Source organism: Corvus hawaiiensis, chromosome 3 (assembly GCF_020740725.1).
Source record: "Corvus hawaiiensis isolate bCorHaw1 chromosome 3, bCorHaw1.pri.cur, whole genome shotgun sequence".
Classification (NCBI taxonomy): domain Eukaryota; kingdom Metazoa; phylum Chordata; class Aves; order Passeriformes; family Corvidae; genus Corvus; species Corvus hawaiiensis.
The window spans coordinates 54,174,301-54,192,792 of NC_063215.1; the positions used below are offsets into that span (position 1 = coordinate 54,174,301).

The window sequence follows — 18,492 nt, forward strand, 5'->3', positions numbered from 1 at the left end:
GCCCTCTTGCAGAATAAGCAAGGGCCATGCAACAGAATCTTATTTTGTCAGATTGTTGGGGGCTGGTAGGGGGCTAGGGTGGTTTTTTTGTGAAAATCCTCCCTTAAGGTCATTCAGATATGGGTCTGGGTAAAGGCAGAGTGGGAAAGACCATCAGTACCTATTAGTAGGTAATGTTATGTTTACCACAAGCCTTTCTGTCTACTACAATATCATTTCATACTTTTTCAATATGCCTGAGACAATATGTACAGAATATGGCAAAGACTTGTTGCAAAGACTTGGCTGATATGTTTGTCAAAAGAGTGAAAGAGTCCCCTTGGGGGCTGCTAGGCAAGACCTCACCAGCCAGGGCCAATCGCACCATTCCAGACAGAATGAGGGGCACTGGGGGCAGCTGGGCTGGCACATCTGCTCACTCTTCACATCCAGGACCAGCAGGGCCCATGGCTGGGCACAGGCCACTGAACTACCTGTTCTTAGTCCATAGGCTGTTAGGGCACAGGCAATTCTGTAGCTCCTATTTGTTTCATGCTTTCTGTCAGCTAAGTATTATTATCATTGCCATCCTGAATTCCTGAAGGACCATATTCCCCTGCTGTGCTTTAGCACACAAATTTCTGAATTAACAGTGGAGCAACATTCTTATTCTTGCAATGACGCTTTCTAGTTTTTTCTTTAAGCTCCAAGCTCTTAAGTGGTAGGGCTGTAGGAAAATCTGATGTTTATTCAATCATTAGAAGTTTTACACTTCATATTTTCAAAGTAAGCTTCGGGATCATAATCGCTAAAGGCTCAAATAAGAAAAGGTAAAACATATTGTTTAAAAGAAATAATTCCCCTACATTGTTTTCCTGGAGGGGTAACTAGAATCTGACATTGCACAAATTCATACACACTGACTTTCACATCTAATTGGGTCTGGAAGAAATACAGCATTTTCAAGGCGAAGAGCCCCCCAGGCCAGCAGATGCTGCCAATTGCTACACAGAGCCTGCGGTGCCTCCGCTGCCAGCCTTCAGCAGGACAGGGCAGGCTCCCCGTGCGGCTTTCTGGGAAGTGCAGCTCCTTCCCAGAGTGCACATATATTTCAGTGCCACACAGGAACCTCGAAAGCTGGACAGGTCGCATACAGTGTCCTCAATGCCCTGTGCTCTGGGATACTGCAGCTGAGCAGCTGGGCTGCTAAGCTCAAACATGGAGCCAGGCAAACACATGCAGCTGCTCCCTGCATGATCCTGAGATCATGAGCTCACTGGGGTTGAGGGTACAACATGCAGACAGCCATGATGTCCCCGACTGTCATCTCCCCACTTGCAAACCTCCTCTTCTCACTCTAGTTAAGCCCAACACCATGTCCTCTCAAGCAGAGCAACTAATTAACTTCTGAGTAACACCAAGTTCAGGATGGAAACTGCACAGTCCACGTAAAGGTTCTCAGTTGCTGCAGCATCAGTTCCATGACATCTGCCCTACGTTATGATGTAAATGATGATGTCAAGGCCTGGAGGTACCATCTTCAAGCAGAGGCATTGTCATAGTGGCCAACTCTTGGAGCAGAATGTGCATATATCCCCCGAATCCCCTTAATTTTGAGTACCTGAACAAGCAAATACTGTTTAGAACCTCTACGGATGCTCCTGTTATTAACAGTTTCAATTATTATTGTGAATGTCACTCTATTGCCTCGATGTTAGTGTGCGGCTCTCACAGTGGCACTGATGATACTCACTACAATTATTTTTTTCTTCGGGGATGATTTTTAATCGGACGCTCACAATTTGCTCAGAGGACATTACTCTGCGACCGGGCCGCAGGTACCGGCACACGGCGGAGGAAACCTGGGTCCCGGGACAACACCTCGAGGTGCCGGTGCCGGACGCCAGCGCGCAGGCAGCCACGGCGTGTTTACGGCTGAATGAAGGGTGCAGCGGAGGAGCTGCGTCAGTGAGGACGGGGGCGGGACGGGGCGGGGAAGGCGGGTGCGCCCGGCGGGGCGGCCGCCGCGGGCGGGGGGCGGTGACGCGCGGGGCGGGCCGGGGCGGCTGCGGGGCGCGGCCGGGCGCGCTGCCCCGCGGCACCAGGGGAGGCTGCCCGCGTCCTCCCCGACATGGGGGTCGGGCTCGGACCGGTACCCCGCGGGCGGCGCTGACCGGAACGACACCCGCCGCTGCCGCCGCTCCCTCCCCCGCGCCCGCAACCCCTCGGCGGGGAGGCCGGGCGGCGGCGGCCGGCGCCCGCGGGCGGGCGGGCGGGCAGGCGGCGCGGGTTTCGGCGCAGCGGGGCTCGGGACCCGGAAGCAGAAGCGGGGCCGGGAGGCGGCTGGATGGGAAGGAGCGGCGGCGAGCGGCGATGGGGGAGCAGCAGAGCTCGCTGAGCGCCCCGCGGGCGGCCGCCGCTCCACCGAGCCCGGCCGGGGGCCCGCGGGAGCCCGGCCCGGACGAGACGCCTTTGCCGCGAGAGGCGGTCCCGGGCGGCGGGGCGGCTGGGCCGGGGCGAGGCGGGGAGCAGCTGCTGCCGGCCGCCGCCGGCCCCGAGCGGCGAGGGGCCGAAGAGGAGGCGGAGGCGGCGGCCGGGCCGGAACAGCCGCCGGGCTCGGGGGAGCCGGCGGCCCCGGCGGAGGAGGGGCTGGAGGGAGGCAGCGGCCGCCGCCGCCCCCCCCGGCGGCACGTGTACTGCACCGTCTACTGCGTGGAGAACGACCGGCCGCCGGCGGCCGCCGGCTCCCCCCGCGGCGGCCCGGGCGTGGGGCAGCCCCCGGCGCGGCGCGAGGTGGTGTCGGGCGACGACCCGCTGTCGTCGGGCGGCAGCATCGAGGTGGTGGACTTGTACCTGCTGCCCGAGCCCTTCTCCGGGCTGATCGCGGGCGAGTTCGGGCCGCTGCTGGTGCTGAGCTGCCGCGTGTGCCTGGAGGAGAAGCCCATCAAGCCCCTGTCCTGCTGCAAGAAGGCGGTGTGCGAGGAGTGCCTCCGGCGGTACCTCAGCTCCCAGGTACTTCCCAGCGGTCGCTGCCGGGGTGTGTTGGGGGGGCTGTGGCCGCGTGCTCGGGCAGCCCGGCGGGGCTGAGTGCTGCGCCGGGCCCGGCGAGCCAGCCCGGGCCGTGGGGTGCGGAGCGGGAGGGAGCTTTTCCCGTCCCGTGTTGAACGCGGTCGGCCGCCACCTGCGTGCGACCTGCGGATTCAGCGACTTCCCGTTCCTGAAGTGCTGGTCCGCGCGTTCGTACGCAGCTGGTCGGGCTGGTCACTTCTGTGTTTTCAGGCTCTTCCCATCTTTACAAGGATTTTCGCTTTGAAATCTGAAAGTCTTGCTGTTACCTGGCTGGGAGCACCAGCTTTCTTTTAAGAGGAGGCCAAGGAGTGATAAGGAGTGGAGTTTGGTAGCGTTGGCAGCCGCCTCCGAAGTGGCTCCTGGAGCCGGGGGTTTTGCCCGCCGCCGCTCGGGCTTGCTGATGTTCGGGCTCTTGGCGCAGCCGCTCGGCCTGGTCCTCACAGGACACATCGCGTTTGGTGTTAGGCCAATTGTGCGAGGTTCAAATAGTGTGTGTGTGACTGCTGGTGAACAATTGCCGTTAACAAGAGTAAACAATAACTTATTTGAGGAAAAAATTTGAAAACACAACTTTTCCATCCTGGGCAGATAGGGTGCTTACATGTTTATCACTGTTCTGTCAGTCAGAACTGCTGTTTCAAATCAAAATCAGCACTTGATAACTAAGCTCTGTCTTCACTAATGTTTTCAGTAGCTAGTTTAGCACCGCAGAATACTTGTGTGTTTCTGCTGTTGATGTAGTTATACCCTAAACACGAAGAACAATGGGAGAAGTATGGTGTGTGGGGGAAAAACAAAACCAACTAAACCCTTTGTTTACCACCTTTATGCTTTTATTTAGCAGAAATTTTTAGGCCGTGCTTGGTGGAGATGTTCTAGTTTGGTGTTGGAATGAATTTTACACCTGTTGGGGCTTGGTGCTGTACTGGGGCAGTTTGTGCTCCTGCTGGGCTGTGCGTGTAGGGAAGGGATGGATGGTTGGTTACACCTACCCCTGCACTATATAAGTAGTTGACAGGCCTCTTCTGACCAGAGTACATTTCACTGCTTGGAAATTGCACGTGCTGGCAGAAGTCAAGTACTTGCTCCTCTCTGGGCCCTGGTAGCCTGTGTAGCATTTGCTGGTGCTGGTAGTATTTGTTCTGGCTAACAGTAAACTCACTAGGATTTTTATGATCCAGTTTGGATATGTTTAGATAACAGCAAAGAGCTTAACTTGGGAACTGATGGATTGGCTGGTCAGAGTTACGTTTTGTGTGTTTCCTTTAACACTGAAACTCGGGAACACTTAATAAGCCTTTTTGAGTCTTCGTGCACAGAGACCAGAATGATTTGATTTGTAGATAAGTGGTAGACTGGAAATTCTCATTAGGTTTTTAGATTATATTGTCAGTGCATATTTGTGCCACTTTGATATCTGCCACTGAGATCACGTGTCAGAATATTGACTTTCATTGAAGCTGGAAATTGCCGAGTGTTGTGATGTCAGGATGGTCTTCCCTATCTTCTGCAGGTGCCTGTAGTTTACAGTGATGTAATGGAAGTTACATGATCTGGTATTTAAAGCCGTGCTGAAGAACTCTTATGCCTGGTTTAGGCTGGACTCTTGGAGAATGAAGCAGTAGCTTGGTGGCTGGAATAGCTGACTGGCCTAGGAGCCAAGTATATGTGCTATGAAGTGGGTTTAACATTGTCCAGGTGTTGGATGTGTATGCAGGGATGCCCCCTTCAGGGAAGCCACTACTATTGCTAAGCACCCGCAAAGCTGATCCCAGGAGCTGTTGGAAGGTACCCGTATGGCACACAGCCATATGGGTGCTTACTCCTGTGCATTAAAGGTGGGGCAAGGGATGCTGATCTTGAGGATTGAGATTCACAGAGCACTTCTGTGGACATGTTGTTACAGATGCTTTCATGACCAGGCAGAATTTTAGTTGCTTGATAAATTTGTTAGGGAAAAATGAAACAAAATATTACAAGAAACAGTTCAACGTGTTCTTCCCTTATCTTCCTTTTTGAAAAGGACGAGAAAGTGATATTTCTTCAGGAAGAACAAGAAGTGATCTGTTTTTCCTTTGTGCTGTGAAAGGACCCTGTGAGTCATCCTGGGGAGACAGAAAGGCTTCTCCATGTCAGTTATATTAGAAGAGTTTCTGGGAAGGATGAGTGAAAAGCCAGTATAGGTTAGAAATCGTTACCTTTCGAGACTTTGCACTTTTTGTAGCAAATTAAAAAGAAAATTTATTAGAAAATCAAAAGAAATAAATGCTGAAAAGCTGTTTTGTTTGAAAATTTTAAAAGATCATACTTTTGGATATGATCAGCCTGATTTAAGAATGTACCTGAAATTGAAAACAAACAAAAAACAACTGAAAAACAAAACTCCAAGCAGCATTGTGCATAGTTTAGATTTGGTTTCCTTGTCAGAGAAATAGTAATCTGTGCACTGGCTGACTCTATATCTCTGGAGGAGTGGTCTCTTCATGCTGAAGATGTGGAATATGTTGGCAGAAGTAAGTATAGCACTTAAAATAATTTGTGTTGCCTTTGATGTCTGTGTGTGTTCTCTCACTGAAGAAAGCTGTATTCTTCATGATGGCTTCATTGTGATTCCTGAAATGATGTTTAATGAAGTAGCAAAGGAAAAACTCTGTTAATGCACTCTGCTTTCTTCTATGCAAATACATAAGAACATCAGAACTTCTGCCTTGGAGCCTTTTATAGATCAGAAAATCAACTGAAGTTTTAGGCATTCTTAAAAGGAATGCCAGATGAAAATACTCCAACTGCAGAGTTTGTTCATCATGTTACCAGCATGCTGGAAAATGAGGGTAACATCTGAAGGTCCTTAGAGGTCAAGTCCAGTCTTTCTTGTCACTGGCACCTTGCTGCATAATCCCCTTCAAAGATTTAGTGGCTGGAGCAGAAGCTTAGCAGGCGAGCCTGGAATGCCCAGGCTGATCTGGAGCCTGACTTTGGAAAATTTCGTAACTTTACCTCTGCCTCAATTTAGCTATTCTGTCTCACATCCTGATAGTCACAGAGCCCTCGGGGCTCTTCAGGGTCTGACTGTGACCAGTTGATCTACCATTCACAAAAAAATTTTGTGGCTATTTGTTTGGACTCAAAGACATTGATGATGTGGTAATTGATAGGTATGGGTGATGGGTTATCATGGAAGAGGTTGTGGCTTTTACCCCTCAGGATGTGGTGTGGTGGCTTTCACAGCTCAGGATCTGGTGTGGATCCCACAGAGCCTGAGTCAGGTCCCAGCAAACTCTGCCTCCAGGAGTTGAGGCAGCCCAGAGCTGTTGTTTGTTATGCTTAATGGATGAGGTTGAAGAGTGTAATTTTCTGAAAGGCCAGTGTTCTCCCTCCATGGACTCTCAGGTATGTGTGGAGTGAGGTTGGGGTCAAAAGTGTGGAAGAGCCATTTCCCATTCAGCTGGGAGCTGTGGGTTTTTGCACTCTTTCATCCAGCATACAAACTTGGGACAGGGAAGGAACAGCCAGGACACTTAATCTCAGAGGTATAATATTATGTCCATATCTCCTTCACCTCCTTCCTTTCCCATCTTTCTCTCCATTAAACATGGCACCAAACCTAGGTTATTTCAGAAACTGTGCATACAGAGGTTTGCTAAAAGAGTGATTCACTTCCTAACCTCTCTGAGCTGCTTGTATATTTAAGTCACAGGGAGCATTTCACTTTTCCTATAAAACGGCTGCAAAAGTTTTATAGAAACCTTGGTGCTTGCTCTTTCTACATGCAAATCGGGAAACTTGATAATCCAGTTTTGATCCTGTGCTCATTAGTGATACTTTATTTTGTAAATCTTGTAACTCTGTTGAAGTAGTCATTTTTATATTAAAAGACTTCAGGTGAGTTAATTTAAACAGGATACTGTATTCTTCATCAGATTTTATAGTACTTTAATTATAGGAACTGTAATGAGATTAGTAGCCATGAGTAAATCAAAAGGGATTGTTGGGGGTGGGGAGGGACTGCATCTGACGTTTTGTGCATGGTTAGCTTTGGTGGGACAAGAATCCTGCTCTCTTCCGGGCATGAAATGTGGAGATCATCCTCCCTCTGCTCAGGACCTCTTACCAGTCTTTCTCTGTCTGTGACCAGAGATCTTGTTTTTGACCCCTTTCTTTTCTGTGCATGATTTCTTTCTGAAAGAGCTGGAGAAAAAAAGCTGCTGACTGTTACAGTCAGGATTTTTGGGAATGTGATTATAAAGCTGCATAGCAAAGAGGAAAATTTAGGAGCAATCTGTATCACATAAAGCTAGTACTGGCTTAGAGCTGGAGGGTCTTGACACCTGTGTCTCGTCAGGTGCCTGATGGTATCATAAAAATGATACATCTTCAAAGCTGTAGTCTGCTGATGAAAACCAGCCAGCAGAAATGTAGGCACCAAGTGCTGAATCATCTGATGGTTAATGAGCTGCTTTTGCCCTGAGTCAAACCAGAGCTCAGAAGGGCCACTGTCATTCAGTGCAGAAGCAGCTCTGTGTTTGCAAGGGTAATTAATCTAAAACCATGCTCTAACACCAGCTACCGAGTTGCTGGGATGGCTGCAAACTGCCTACCAGGAGGTGATGGCAGGGTGAGCAACCACCCCTCCAGCTGACATTGCAAGAACACAGAAGTTTCCAAAGGAGGAAGAGAGGTGCAGGAGGAGAAAAGAGCCTGCTGGTTTACAGGCTTTCTAAACCAAATCAGCAACCTCAGTCACTGTAAGCTGGCTGTGTTCCTTGAGGAGGAGGAGGAGAAGGCAGACAGACTTGGTCCATCAGATATGAGCAGCCTGTAAGCTGCAGGGGCACCTAAACTTCTCTGTCATACTCAGCAAACAGCTTCTGAAAGTCTGTTGTGTTCTCCTGATGTGTTGTATGCAGTGCCAGTGCCAAAATGCTGTTGCATAGCCAGATGTCACAGTTCAGGATGATACCCAAGTACCTCTAAGATTGTAAGAGTTAGTCTTTCAAGTTGACAAGATATATGGCAGACTTTTAGTCCATCTTGAATGCTTCTTGGTGAATCCAGTTTGTGCCAAAACTTAAGTTTGGAACAGTTTACAAAATCCAGCATTCATGAAAATGCTTTGAAATTAGTTTTAAAGAAAACTAGTTTTGAGCAATGTTCTTGAATGATAATACTGCCTAGTTATCCTAGTGTGTGTAGGCCTAGGTGCTCTGTCAGCATGTGCGCACTGCATGTGGTATGTTCGTTCCCTGTGCAGAACTAGCTTCGAGCTTATTCTGCATGGCTAGCTATGACTTCCTCTTGTTTGGATAAGTCTTTGCCAGATGTAGAGCTGGAATTGTGGCTGTCCTTTCTTAGCCATGCTGTTATGAAGTGAAGGGTAAGAGAGTGGCTGTTCTTACAGCTAAGAACATTTTCGGTAAAACTCTGGGATCCAATATACTGAGAGTAGAAAAGATGGTGTCACCTTTGAACAGTTGAAGGAAGGGCTTTGCTAATGGAGAAATGCCCAAGTTCCTGAGGGGAGGATATTATGAAATTGTTGATGTTGATAGTGAGGGATGGGGGTAAATGGTGGGTGCTACGGCAATACCATGAGTTCACTGGTGTTTATAGTGAAGTTGATTTTGAAGTGTAAAGTCTTCCTGTGAATGGCAAATTGCAGTGGGAGATAGGGAACCAGTTTTGTTTTAGCTGGGGTTGAAACCTAATTTGAAAGTGTGTAATTTCTGTGAAGCAGAAGCCCTCCTTGTCAGCTGTCTCTCACAGGCAGTGTGTTGCACCTCACTGGTCTGTGGGTGGTGTTGGCATTGGGGACCACAGACAAGCTGAGCCATCAGGAGATCATCTGCTGCATGCCTTCCCTCCCACTGCTCCCACCAGCTGTTCACAGGAGCTACCAGGCACAGGTATGGAATCAGTCCAGGGAATGTAAAATTAAATGAGTTGAAAACTGAGTTGTTTGGGTTTAATTGCCCAAACAAAAAGAAATGAAGGAGTTAAATGAGGGTTGGGAAGAACTTCAGCTCACCTCTGCCCCATTCCTGCTTCTCCACCCAGAACAACTGTTCTTCCAACTGCTCTGGGGCCTCTTGGCCCTTCATTCCTCTTTTCTTCTTGTACAAATATCTTGCTTCCTGCTGTCTTAACCAGCCAGGCTCGAGGAAAGTATGTATTTTAAATGGCCAGGATGTCAGTACATTGTCAAAATGATAAAGGGTTATAAGGGATGTAATTTCTTTAAAAGAATTCTAACTGGAGGCATCCCCTTGAAGAAGGGCATTACTTACCCACCCAGGTTTATCTATCTTTCTGTATGCTTTATCTGCTTGTGCTTATGTTTCTCTTGCTCTTTTTTATTTTAAGTACTTTCTTGGTGAATTGTCTTTTTAAAGTAAAAAAGTCATTGTCTACAGGATATTATTAGCCAAATACTTACTACTTTTTCTACACTAGAAAAAGTGACAAATCTGCCTAGTGGTGAAGAGCCTATTTAATTTTTAAGTCCATTTTTAAGTACTTGAAAAATTTTTTGTAGGGCAAAGAAATGAATTTTACTTGGAAGTTAAAAATTAGGATGAAAAACAAATTCAAGACTTTACTAAGAGAGAAAAAAATGTGTGGATTTCAGTGCTGAAGGTCAGAAGTTTAACAGTAGTTTAGGCCAGATTTGGAATTAAATTTGAAATGTCTTAGATTCTACATTTAAGTCCACATTTACCTTAGATGCTACCTCGCTGCTTCAGTTTGAGATTTATGTATATTTTCATTGACAGCCTTATTGGGATGCGCTGTTGCTCTCGTTTACTTCCTTGTGAGAAAGGCTGTGCACTTTCTGGATTAGAATTCCATGAAAAGGTAAAGGAATTTCTAAGTTATCACATTTCCATTTCCTTTCGAGCTTGCTAGTAGACTGTAGAGCACTCATTTTCCCCAGTGATGTTTTTATTAAGTACAGCAGAAACTATATAAGATTTTGTACTGGAAAACAGAAGGGGCAAAGTTTCATTTTTTCAAGCTTAGTCATCCTGATGCCACTGTGTATTGTTTTCTACCACTAACATGATACGAATGGCAGCAGGGGCAAGCACCTCTCTAGTTTACTTTGTTTGGCATCCTGATCTCGTAGGAATGGTTGTGTATCAGCTTGGGTGGTGTAGAACGGGGATCTGAATGACTCTGTCCCTTTAGCTTGTAGGAAAGGGAAGTCCTATCCAAACTGTTTCAGCTGTGACGTGGCTCTGTGGGGGTTGCTCACACAATACAAGGAAGGAAGAAAAGGGAGAAGAAGATTGCTGGGATGGGAAGGGCACAATGGTCATGTAGGAATTGGTTTGCTCCAGAAGGTGGACTTGCTGAGGGTAAGTGTTCATAAAACAAAAGGGAATTGTGAAGACTGGTGGCCTCCATGTAGGCTGGATCTTTGGCCTCTATTTAAAGCTGCAGCTGATTACTGGCCAGTTATTCTTGTAAATTGTGGCCAGAAAGTGAGATGGGACTAGCTCTTTTTCTGGTTTCCTATTGGATGGAGGCAGGCAGGAAATAAATCTAGCCTTAAAAAGAAAAAAAAAAAAAAGTAAGGATTCTAAACACACTTTAAAGTACAGAACTTCCAGGAAAATAATGGGTTAGTGTTTTACTGAGCTGCTGGAAGACTTTTATATCCCACTGGCGGCAGGGTGGGTGGAGTAGGTAGGTGAAGCATCCCATCTGTGACACGATTACAGAGTGCCTGTGAGAGGTGCCAATTTCCTGCAGAAGCAAAAGGAAGTCCTTCACTATAGTCAGTACTATTGCTGCTGTATGGGGGCAAAGAAATGATGGGCAAGGGCTTCTTAACCTTTCAGCTATTTTAATGTTGCTCGCTGTGAGAGTGTTAACTGGGGAGAGGACACCTTATGCCTTTCCATTCCAGTGCACCTGTGCAGTGTCAGGTAAAATTTGTCTGCTTAGAAGCCTCACAGGAGGAAGTATAGAAATTGCTCAGTGCTTTTTCACATGCATGTGCAGTTCAGTTGTGCAATAGCTTGGAAACTCTGTTTAGTTAACTTTATGGCATTAGCATGCAGCTTAAAAGTGGGAAAGAATGTGCAACTTCAGAGTTTTTCAGAATGGATGGATCTGCAAAAGAGCAAACATGGCCCATAGTATTAAGATGCCTAGTGTTGCATACCAACTGCAAAACGTACATCTTAGGGCTCCAGACAGAATTATGGTGATAATATGTTTTATTGTGATGAACGAATTCATATGGAGGTTAGGGCAGAAAATGAGTTGTGAAACACTGAAGTTCAGTCTAAGTGTTGTTGCTGTTAGACACTTATGCATATTGACATATACAGGTCCACCTAGACCTCAAAGCGGCCAAAGTGAAATACAGTATTAAAATCTGGATATTTCAAAGTATGCACGTATTTGGTGGTGCCCATTTGCCCTACATAAGGGCAGTGGAAATCAAGCAGACTCAGAAATTTTCACTCATTTGTGTAATGGAAAGTAAATTCAGCCTTATTTGTGTTGTATTTCTCAGTAACACTTAAAGAGTAATTTTCAAACTTCTGAAGATGTCCATTCTTTCAAGACATTATTTGGAGTTCTAACTTGATTTTAAATTACTAGCATCTTCCCAGTCAGTAAGATATAAATCTTCCTTGCAGTGAGTTGCAGCTGTTACTGATGGACATCGCTGAGTGCTTTTGTCACAGCAAAGTAGGTATTTCATGTCAAGGCTTGATTTGTTGTTCTTTCAGTGAAAGTAACTCATCGAATCCTACTTGAATTATTGCAGAGTGTAATGCTTCATGAGAACCTCACCCAGGCCATGACAGGTAGTCAGACAAGGCCAGGTTATCACTTCTGGTAAATTAAGGTTCTAAAATGAGTTCTGAATCTCATTCTGTTTTTTATCCATGTCAAGAAAAGGTGACTTGTCTAAAGCTGATGGTATACAGTGATTTTAGCTAGCAATGCTGCTCACCCCAGTCTGCTACTTGTTCCCTACTATTTGTGCATCACTTGATCCATCATCAGAAAAAAAGATCTGGTTTAAAAACTAACCTCTTACAGTCATTTTTTGCTTCTTTTATTCTTATCCAGTTTCTAATTGTTATGCACAATATGCAAATGTTTATTTCACCACAAGGTGGTACTGGATAGAGTGCTAAGCCAAGCCATTTATTTTGGCAGCTGTGGCAGCCTGTCAGACCAAAACCTTTGAAAATGGCATATTCATGAAGGTGACAGGTGGGGGTTTTCATTGGAGCTTGATGAAATCAGAACTGCAATTCGGTCCTGTTGCTGCATCATTTCCTCTTTCACAAGCCAGATGGAAGTCACAGTTTATCCAGCGCCTGAAGGTGCATCTGCACCCACAGCTCTTGGACAGGCAGGGTCCTGGGAGTTACTCTGAGCTGCTCACAGCACTGAGGTGCCCAGTCAAGCCCAGGCTGGTACCCACTGCTCCTGTCTCTGCCACATGTGGCATCATTAAATAGGAGCTTTCAACTAGCTGAATTCTAAAGCATCCTCATGTGTTTTGTAACATAGATTATTCCTAAGATAGTCTTACAAATGAAGTTTTTCATGTGAGTATTGTTGCAGGTGAGGAACCTCTCTTTTGATCTTGCTTGTTTCAACAGATTTAGTTTGCTGCAGCCAGGCAATGCCAAGTATGATCATTATTTTCTTGGGAGAAATTTTTTTCTGCACCACAGAGCTCTCAAAGGAAGTTTCTTGTTGTTCCTAATCTGTTTGAATAACAAGTGAAAAGACGCAGAACTTAAAATTATAGAAGAGTTTTGGGGTTTTACTGTGTGGGTTATGTTGTGTTTTGTTAGGGTTTTTTTGGTGGGTGGGTGATAGGCGTGTTAGGTTTTTTGGTGTTTTGTTTGGGTTTTTTCTTCTGCAAAGACACAAAATGCACATCGGTATTGAATATGACATTCAAAAACATACAACAGAGCAAGGTACAGCACTGTCATGGAAGAGCTGGTATGCATAATTAGATTTTGATAGTGAAGGTTCTTTTGACCTTGGTCATACATTCTCTTGGTATAAGTAAAAACTGAAAAATTTCTACTGAAGAAGACAACTAAAATAATGACTATTTCAGCATATTTTTTGCCAGTCTAATTGATTTTTTATGTTTCCATAGGTGTACTGCTTTTGACCCATAAAAATTTTAAGCCTGTTCTTAAAATTAACCTAGATTTTAAGAAAAGTTCTAGGATGTGCATTGGGCTATAACTACAGTTTTCACAGGCTAGAAGCATGTTTTCTCGTGAGAAGCTGTGAGATGTTTGGGGAAAGGAGAAGAGAGCAGGAGAAGGGTCCCGTTTCATTGCCTCAGTAATAAACTGTCACCAGATGATAAGTTTTCTGATACTAGCTTATCATTTTGCTTCTCTATCAAGTTTCCATGTAGGAGAATTTTATCTATCTTTATGGTGAAAAGAAGGAGCAAGGAAGAGGTTTTTCATTATTTTTATTTTTCAAGTATGAACTTGTCCAACTGTTGGAATGTTAGTAGGAGACAGCAGATCTGGGTGAATGATAGCAGATGATGCTGATAATGATGAAACCACTAAAAAACCTGAATGCAATTTGAGGCTCTAGTACAGAGAGGAGAGGAATGAGACACTTGCATCTGGTGAGGCTTTGTTTGGAATCTCGGGTGTAGTTGTCTGATACTGGCCAGATGCCAGACACCCACCAAAGCCTCTCTCTCACTCCCCTCTGCAGCTGAACAGGAGAGAGAAGATACAATGAGGGGTTTATGGGTTGAGATAAGGACAGAGAGAGATCACTCACCATATACCATCATGGGCAAAACAGAATCGGGTTAGAGATACTAATTGAATTTATTGCTAACAAAATCAGAGCAGGATAATGAGAAGTAAAATAAACCCTTAAAAACACATCTCCCCACCACTCCCCCCCCTTCCCAGCTCCACGTCCTACCCCAGGGTACTAGGAGGCAGGGAAGGGGTTATGGTCAGTTCATCACATCAGGAGTTTCTCCCACTGCTCAGGGAGAAGAGTGCTTCCCCTGCTGCACGGTGGGGTCCCTCCAACAGGAGACAGTTCTCCAGGAACATCTCCAGTGTGAGTCCATCTCACGGTCAACAGTCCTCCCCAAACTGCTGCAGCATGGGTCACACTTCCCCAGGGTGCCGTCCCCCAAGGACAGGCTGCTGCAGCATGGGCCCTTCTCTCCACGAGTCTCCCACAGGGTCACAGCCTCTTAGGAGGCTCTCAGGCATCCACCTGCTCCAACATGGGTCTCCCCCAGGGGCTGCAGGTGGATCTCTGCATCCCTGTGGAACTCCATGGGCTGCAGGGGCATGAGCACCGCAGGCTGCAGAAAAATCCCAGCTCTGGTGCCTGGAGCACCTCCTGCCCCTCCTTTTGCACTGACCTTGGTTTGCAGGGCTGTTCCTCTCACATACTCTCACCCTGCTCTTCTCTGGCCACAATTACCACTGCGCAGTAACTTTTTTTTCTCTTGTTAAATCTGTTATCCCAGAAGTGTTACCATCATTTCTAATTGGCCCAGCCTTGGCCAGTGGCACGTCCATCTTTGGAGCCGCCAGGGATTGGCTCTGCCAGACATGGAGGAAGCTTCTGGCAGCTTCTCACAGAGGCCACCCCTGTAATCCCTCTCCCCCCACTAGTCCCCCAAAACCAGGCCATGCAAACCCATTAAATCAGGTTTGAGAAAAATGGCATGAGCCAGAAGGACTGCAAGGAGAAAAGAGCTGCTACGCAGATGCAGAACTGCTTACTTGAGCACAAGGAGAACTGGGAGAAGAAATGACTGTTCTGTCTAAATGCAGGAGGGGGTAATTTGGGTAGGCACTTGTAAAGAATTTTTGGCACAACACAGACTCTAAAAATTGAAAGGAATTAAGTTAGTCTAGAAACCAGTATGAGCCTCTGTCAGAGGGAGGGATTTGGGAGAGTCTTTCCAGTATCTGAAATTGGGAACAAAAGTGCAGTATCAGAGCAGTTCTCAAAGCCAGCACCTTCAGTACTCCCAAAAAAGGCTTTCCATGTGGCACCAGTGTGTGCTGAATTTGGCCCATCTGGATGGTAAGGCTGCCTGTGCGTCTCAGTGTACTCTGTTGATAAGCTGCAGTCCAGTGAGGAAACGGTAGAAGAGTTTTATTTTCTGGCATTACTTTTTTCTTGGCCACTGAAAACTGTAAAATACTTTTTAATGCCCAATGTGTACCTACAAGCAGCACACTTCAAGCAGTGCTCTGTAGCTGGCATTGTTTTGACCGTATGGGAGGTAAAGTCAAGTGTCTCACTCTGGTTTTAGGAGAAATAGCTCTCAAATAAATTCTGAAACTGAATTTTTGAGAATTTCTGGTTAGACTGATCTGGCTGGATCAGAGCAATTTCCAAGCGATTCCTTCCCTCTACTGGCAGAGGAGAGACTGCATTGCTGTTACCCGAGTTGACCTAGGCTATAGAGGATGCCTTTGTGAAAAAACTCTCCGAGGGAATTCATGCAGGCTGTTTTATAAAGAAACTTAGGAGAGAGAACATTTAGCAAAGACCAGTGATTGTTTTCGTTTCCACTGATTGCTTTTACATTAAAACAATGAACAGAACAGATGGTTAAGGTGGAAGAGCTATGTAACATTGAAAAACAATCTCTGAAATCATGTGGTTTGGGTGTGGGGTCTGTTTTGAAAAAGATTTTTTTTTTTTTTGTGAAACTAACTGTTACCACCTGGGCAAGTTTGCTGTAAATTTCTGGAAGGAAGTAGCTGGTTGTTGAATGTCCTTGTCTTTCTGTTAGTCTGTAGTTTAGCTGTGTGTTTCAGTTGACAGGCTGCAGCATTGTCATTTTGGCTTTATCTCCTGATATCTCATTCTAAGTTTTTTGTTTCCTTCCAGTTTTTAATACCAATATCTGACAAGTTTTGTAGAAGGATTTTAGCATTCTTAGAGTACTTAACGTTGGCTGCCAGGTAGTGCTTCGGAAGCTCAGGGTGGTTGCAAGGTGGTTTATTGGGGATTATGGTGAAATCCATCCTGGCTCTGTGCCTGGCTTGGTGTACATAGGGAGGGCTTTGCTGATGAGATGCAATAAACGTTGAGTTTCTGTACTCAATTTCTGTACGAAATACATCTGCAAACTGTCTAGATGAACCTGTTGAAGCTGTTGTGCTCTTTATAGCTGCTTTTTGTAGAAGCTAGATCCACAGGGAAAATCAATAAATCTTGCATAGAGGTAGAGGCTCGGTAGCCATGCACACATGCTGTATGTTTTTAATTTTCTGTATATGTTTGCACCTTTGAAAACTGCAGCATGAAAGAATTTTTTTTTAATTCAGTTCTTGTTAAATTAGATTTATACCAGATTAAACTGGTCTCCTGTAAGGTTATATCACTTTGTGTCTCTGAGTTCACTAGTGAAGTCAGTCTGGAAAGACAGATTTTAATGGAGGCACTGATAGATGCAAATTTTGGTTCTGAAATCAATATGAGGCACAAGTTGAATCACAACAAGCCTACTTCTGGGTTTAAACAAACCTTGCACAAACATGAGAACTGATATATGCTGACACCAATAGGCATTGAAACATTGAAAATATTTCTAAAAGTTGTATGGTTTTAATGGATTTCTTCATATATAAGCCATGGTGGAAAAACTGATGAGAACTGTATCTGGAATATATCAGATAATGGTATGTCTTGTGTACTGGTCTATTGAAACACCTGAAAAATGCAATGCTACTGTCCAAGTAATAAGATGGATTAAATGAAGTAAATGGCTGGCTGATACATATTTTGAGTGGGTTATAAAACCTTTATTTATGGCAGGAAGTTGAGCTTCTTCAAAAGGTACATTGCTTATCTAGTGAGTGCTGTAAAGTTCCTGGAGAGTGACCTCTGTTCTCACCAGCTTCCAAATTGTGCTTTCTTCTTCCCTTTCCTGGGTAAGCTTCCTTTCCGCTGTCAGGAGCTTTTTAAAATGCAGTTTCCTTTTCACAGTGATCCTTTTGCATAGGGTGTTTGTAGTGGCACTCAGAAAAGGTTTATAGAATTGAAGGCAAACTTGGTCACACTGTAGATTGTTCATCAGTGGAATTCAAGTGAAAATTACTCATTTGTGGACTTTGTGCTTATTTCTGTTGTCTTGAAGTGTTTGTCTTGTTTTTCTTCCTGGCAATGTTTAATTGGCCAGGAGAGAGGCTTCCTTGCAGGAGGATCTTTGTAATTAGATGTCACCACCTTTTGTTTGATGAAGTGCTTTAGAGCGAGTAGTAAATTTCCCTGAGAGCTGTCCATGCTTTGCACTGGTGGTGTCACTCTGTTGTGTTCAGTGAAGACACTTAAGCCAAGGCCGAACTTCCATGACACATCATTTACAGCTGGCTTCTCTGCTCCTTGCTGATCTGTACACTGCTAGAGAGGGGACTGACCTATGTTCAAAGCAGTGAATGGTCATGGGAAGCGTTGTTACTTGTGGCTTGCAGAAGTTCTGGGCTAGCCTATGTTACTCTGGTACTCAACTGTGATTCCAGCACACTGGTTTTGAAGATAGAGCTCGATAGCCGTGTGCTTCTATTGTATGGATAGTTTTGGTTGCAAAGTAGAACGGTTGTGAAAATTGGAAGTACAAAAGCATGCGGTAGTTATCTTACTGTTGCATTGGTTTTTACAAAAGATTTTGGAAGACACCCTCCCATCTCCTTGAAGTAGCAGAAGAGATAGATTTTATTCTCCCTTTTCTTACCTGTCAAGCTCTATAAGTAAGAAGAAAATGGAATAACCATGAGATTAAGACTTCATTTATCTGCTTTTCCTTTCTTTTTTTCCTCCTCCTCTCTTTCTCTTTGAGCAGAATTTGGTTTGTGGTGGGAGGGCATTGGGAATGAGATCTAATCTTTCTGAAGCAGTGGAGTTCCTGTGTGTGATGGCACAGGGGACAGGTTTACTCCAACTGCAGCTTTAATGTTTCAGTTAAACCTGTGTACTGTGTTGGATGGAATAAGAGGTGTTTTTATGCCATGTAGGTGTTCAAATGCTTGTGCAGGAAGTGACTGATACAGCTGGGCAGGTAGGGCTGCACTAATGAGAGGAAAACCATGTGAGTTCAGCAAGTGTATTTTTAATATACTAAATTTTTTTTTTTTTTTGCATCACAGGTGCAAATTATTGTCTGCTGTTAGGATTGAAGAATCCTAACCCAGACTTCTAGATTTTCTTGGTTTCTTCCAAACGCAAGTGTTCCATCTTCCTTGAATCTATGGGGGAAATTCCAGTGTATGGTTAGTTTGAAGAACTCCGAGAGTAAACTTTGGAGAAACCCACTTACTTGGTTGTTCCTGCAGTTTAAAAAACAAAAAAAAACCCCACCCCAACAAATCACATTTGGATTATTTCACTAAAAATATTTAGTGTTTCAGTGAGGAACTCAGTAATTCAGGATTT

General features: G+C 45.2%; 1 protein-coding gene across 2 annotated transcripts in view; it reads left to right on the forward strand.

The window, feature by feature from the left end:
- The first annotated feature begins 2,260 nt into the window (after window positions 1-2,260).
- RNF217 (ring finger protein 217) overlaps window positions 2,261-18,492 on the forward strand; it is a 65,293-nt gene continuing 49,061 nt past the window's right edge. The window contains exon 1 of one of the 2 annotated variants that reach the window (XR_007202294.1): window positions 2,261-2,991. Coding sequence is in view for 1 of the 2 variants with exons in the window: in XM_048297330.1 (XP_048153287.1) it covers window positions 2,353-2,991 (639 nt within the window). In the remaining variant the exon portion in view is untranslated. The remainder of the gene's footprint in view (window positions 2,992-18,492) is intronic. The other variant, XM_048297330.1, reaches the window with a different exon arrangement.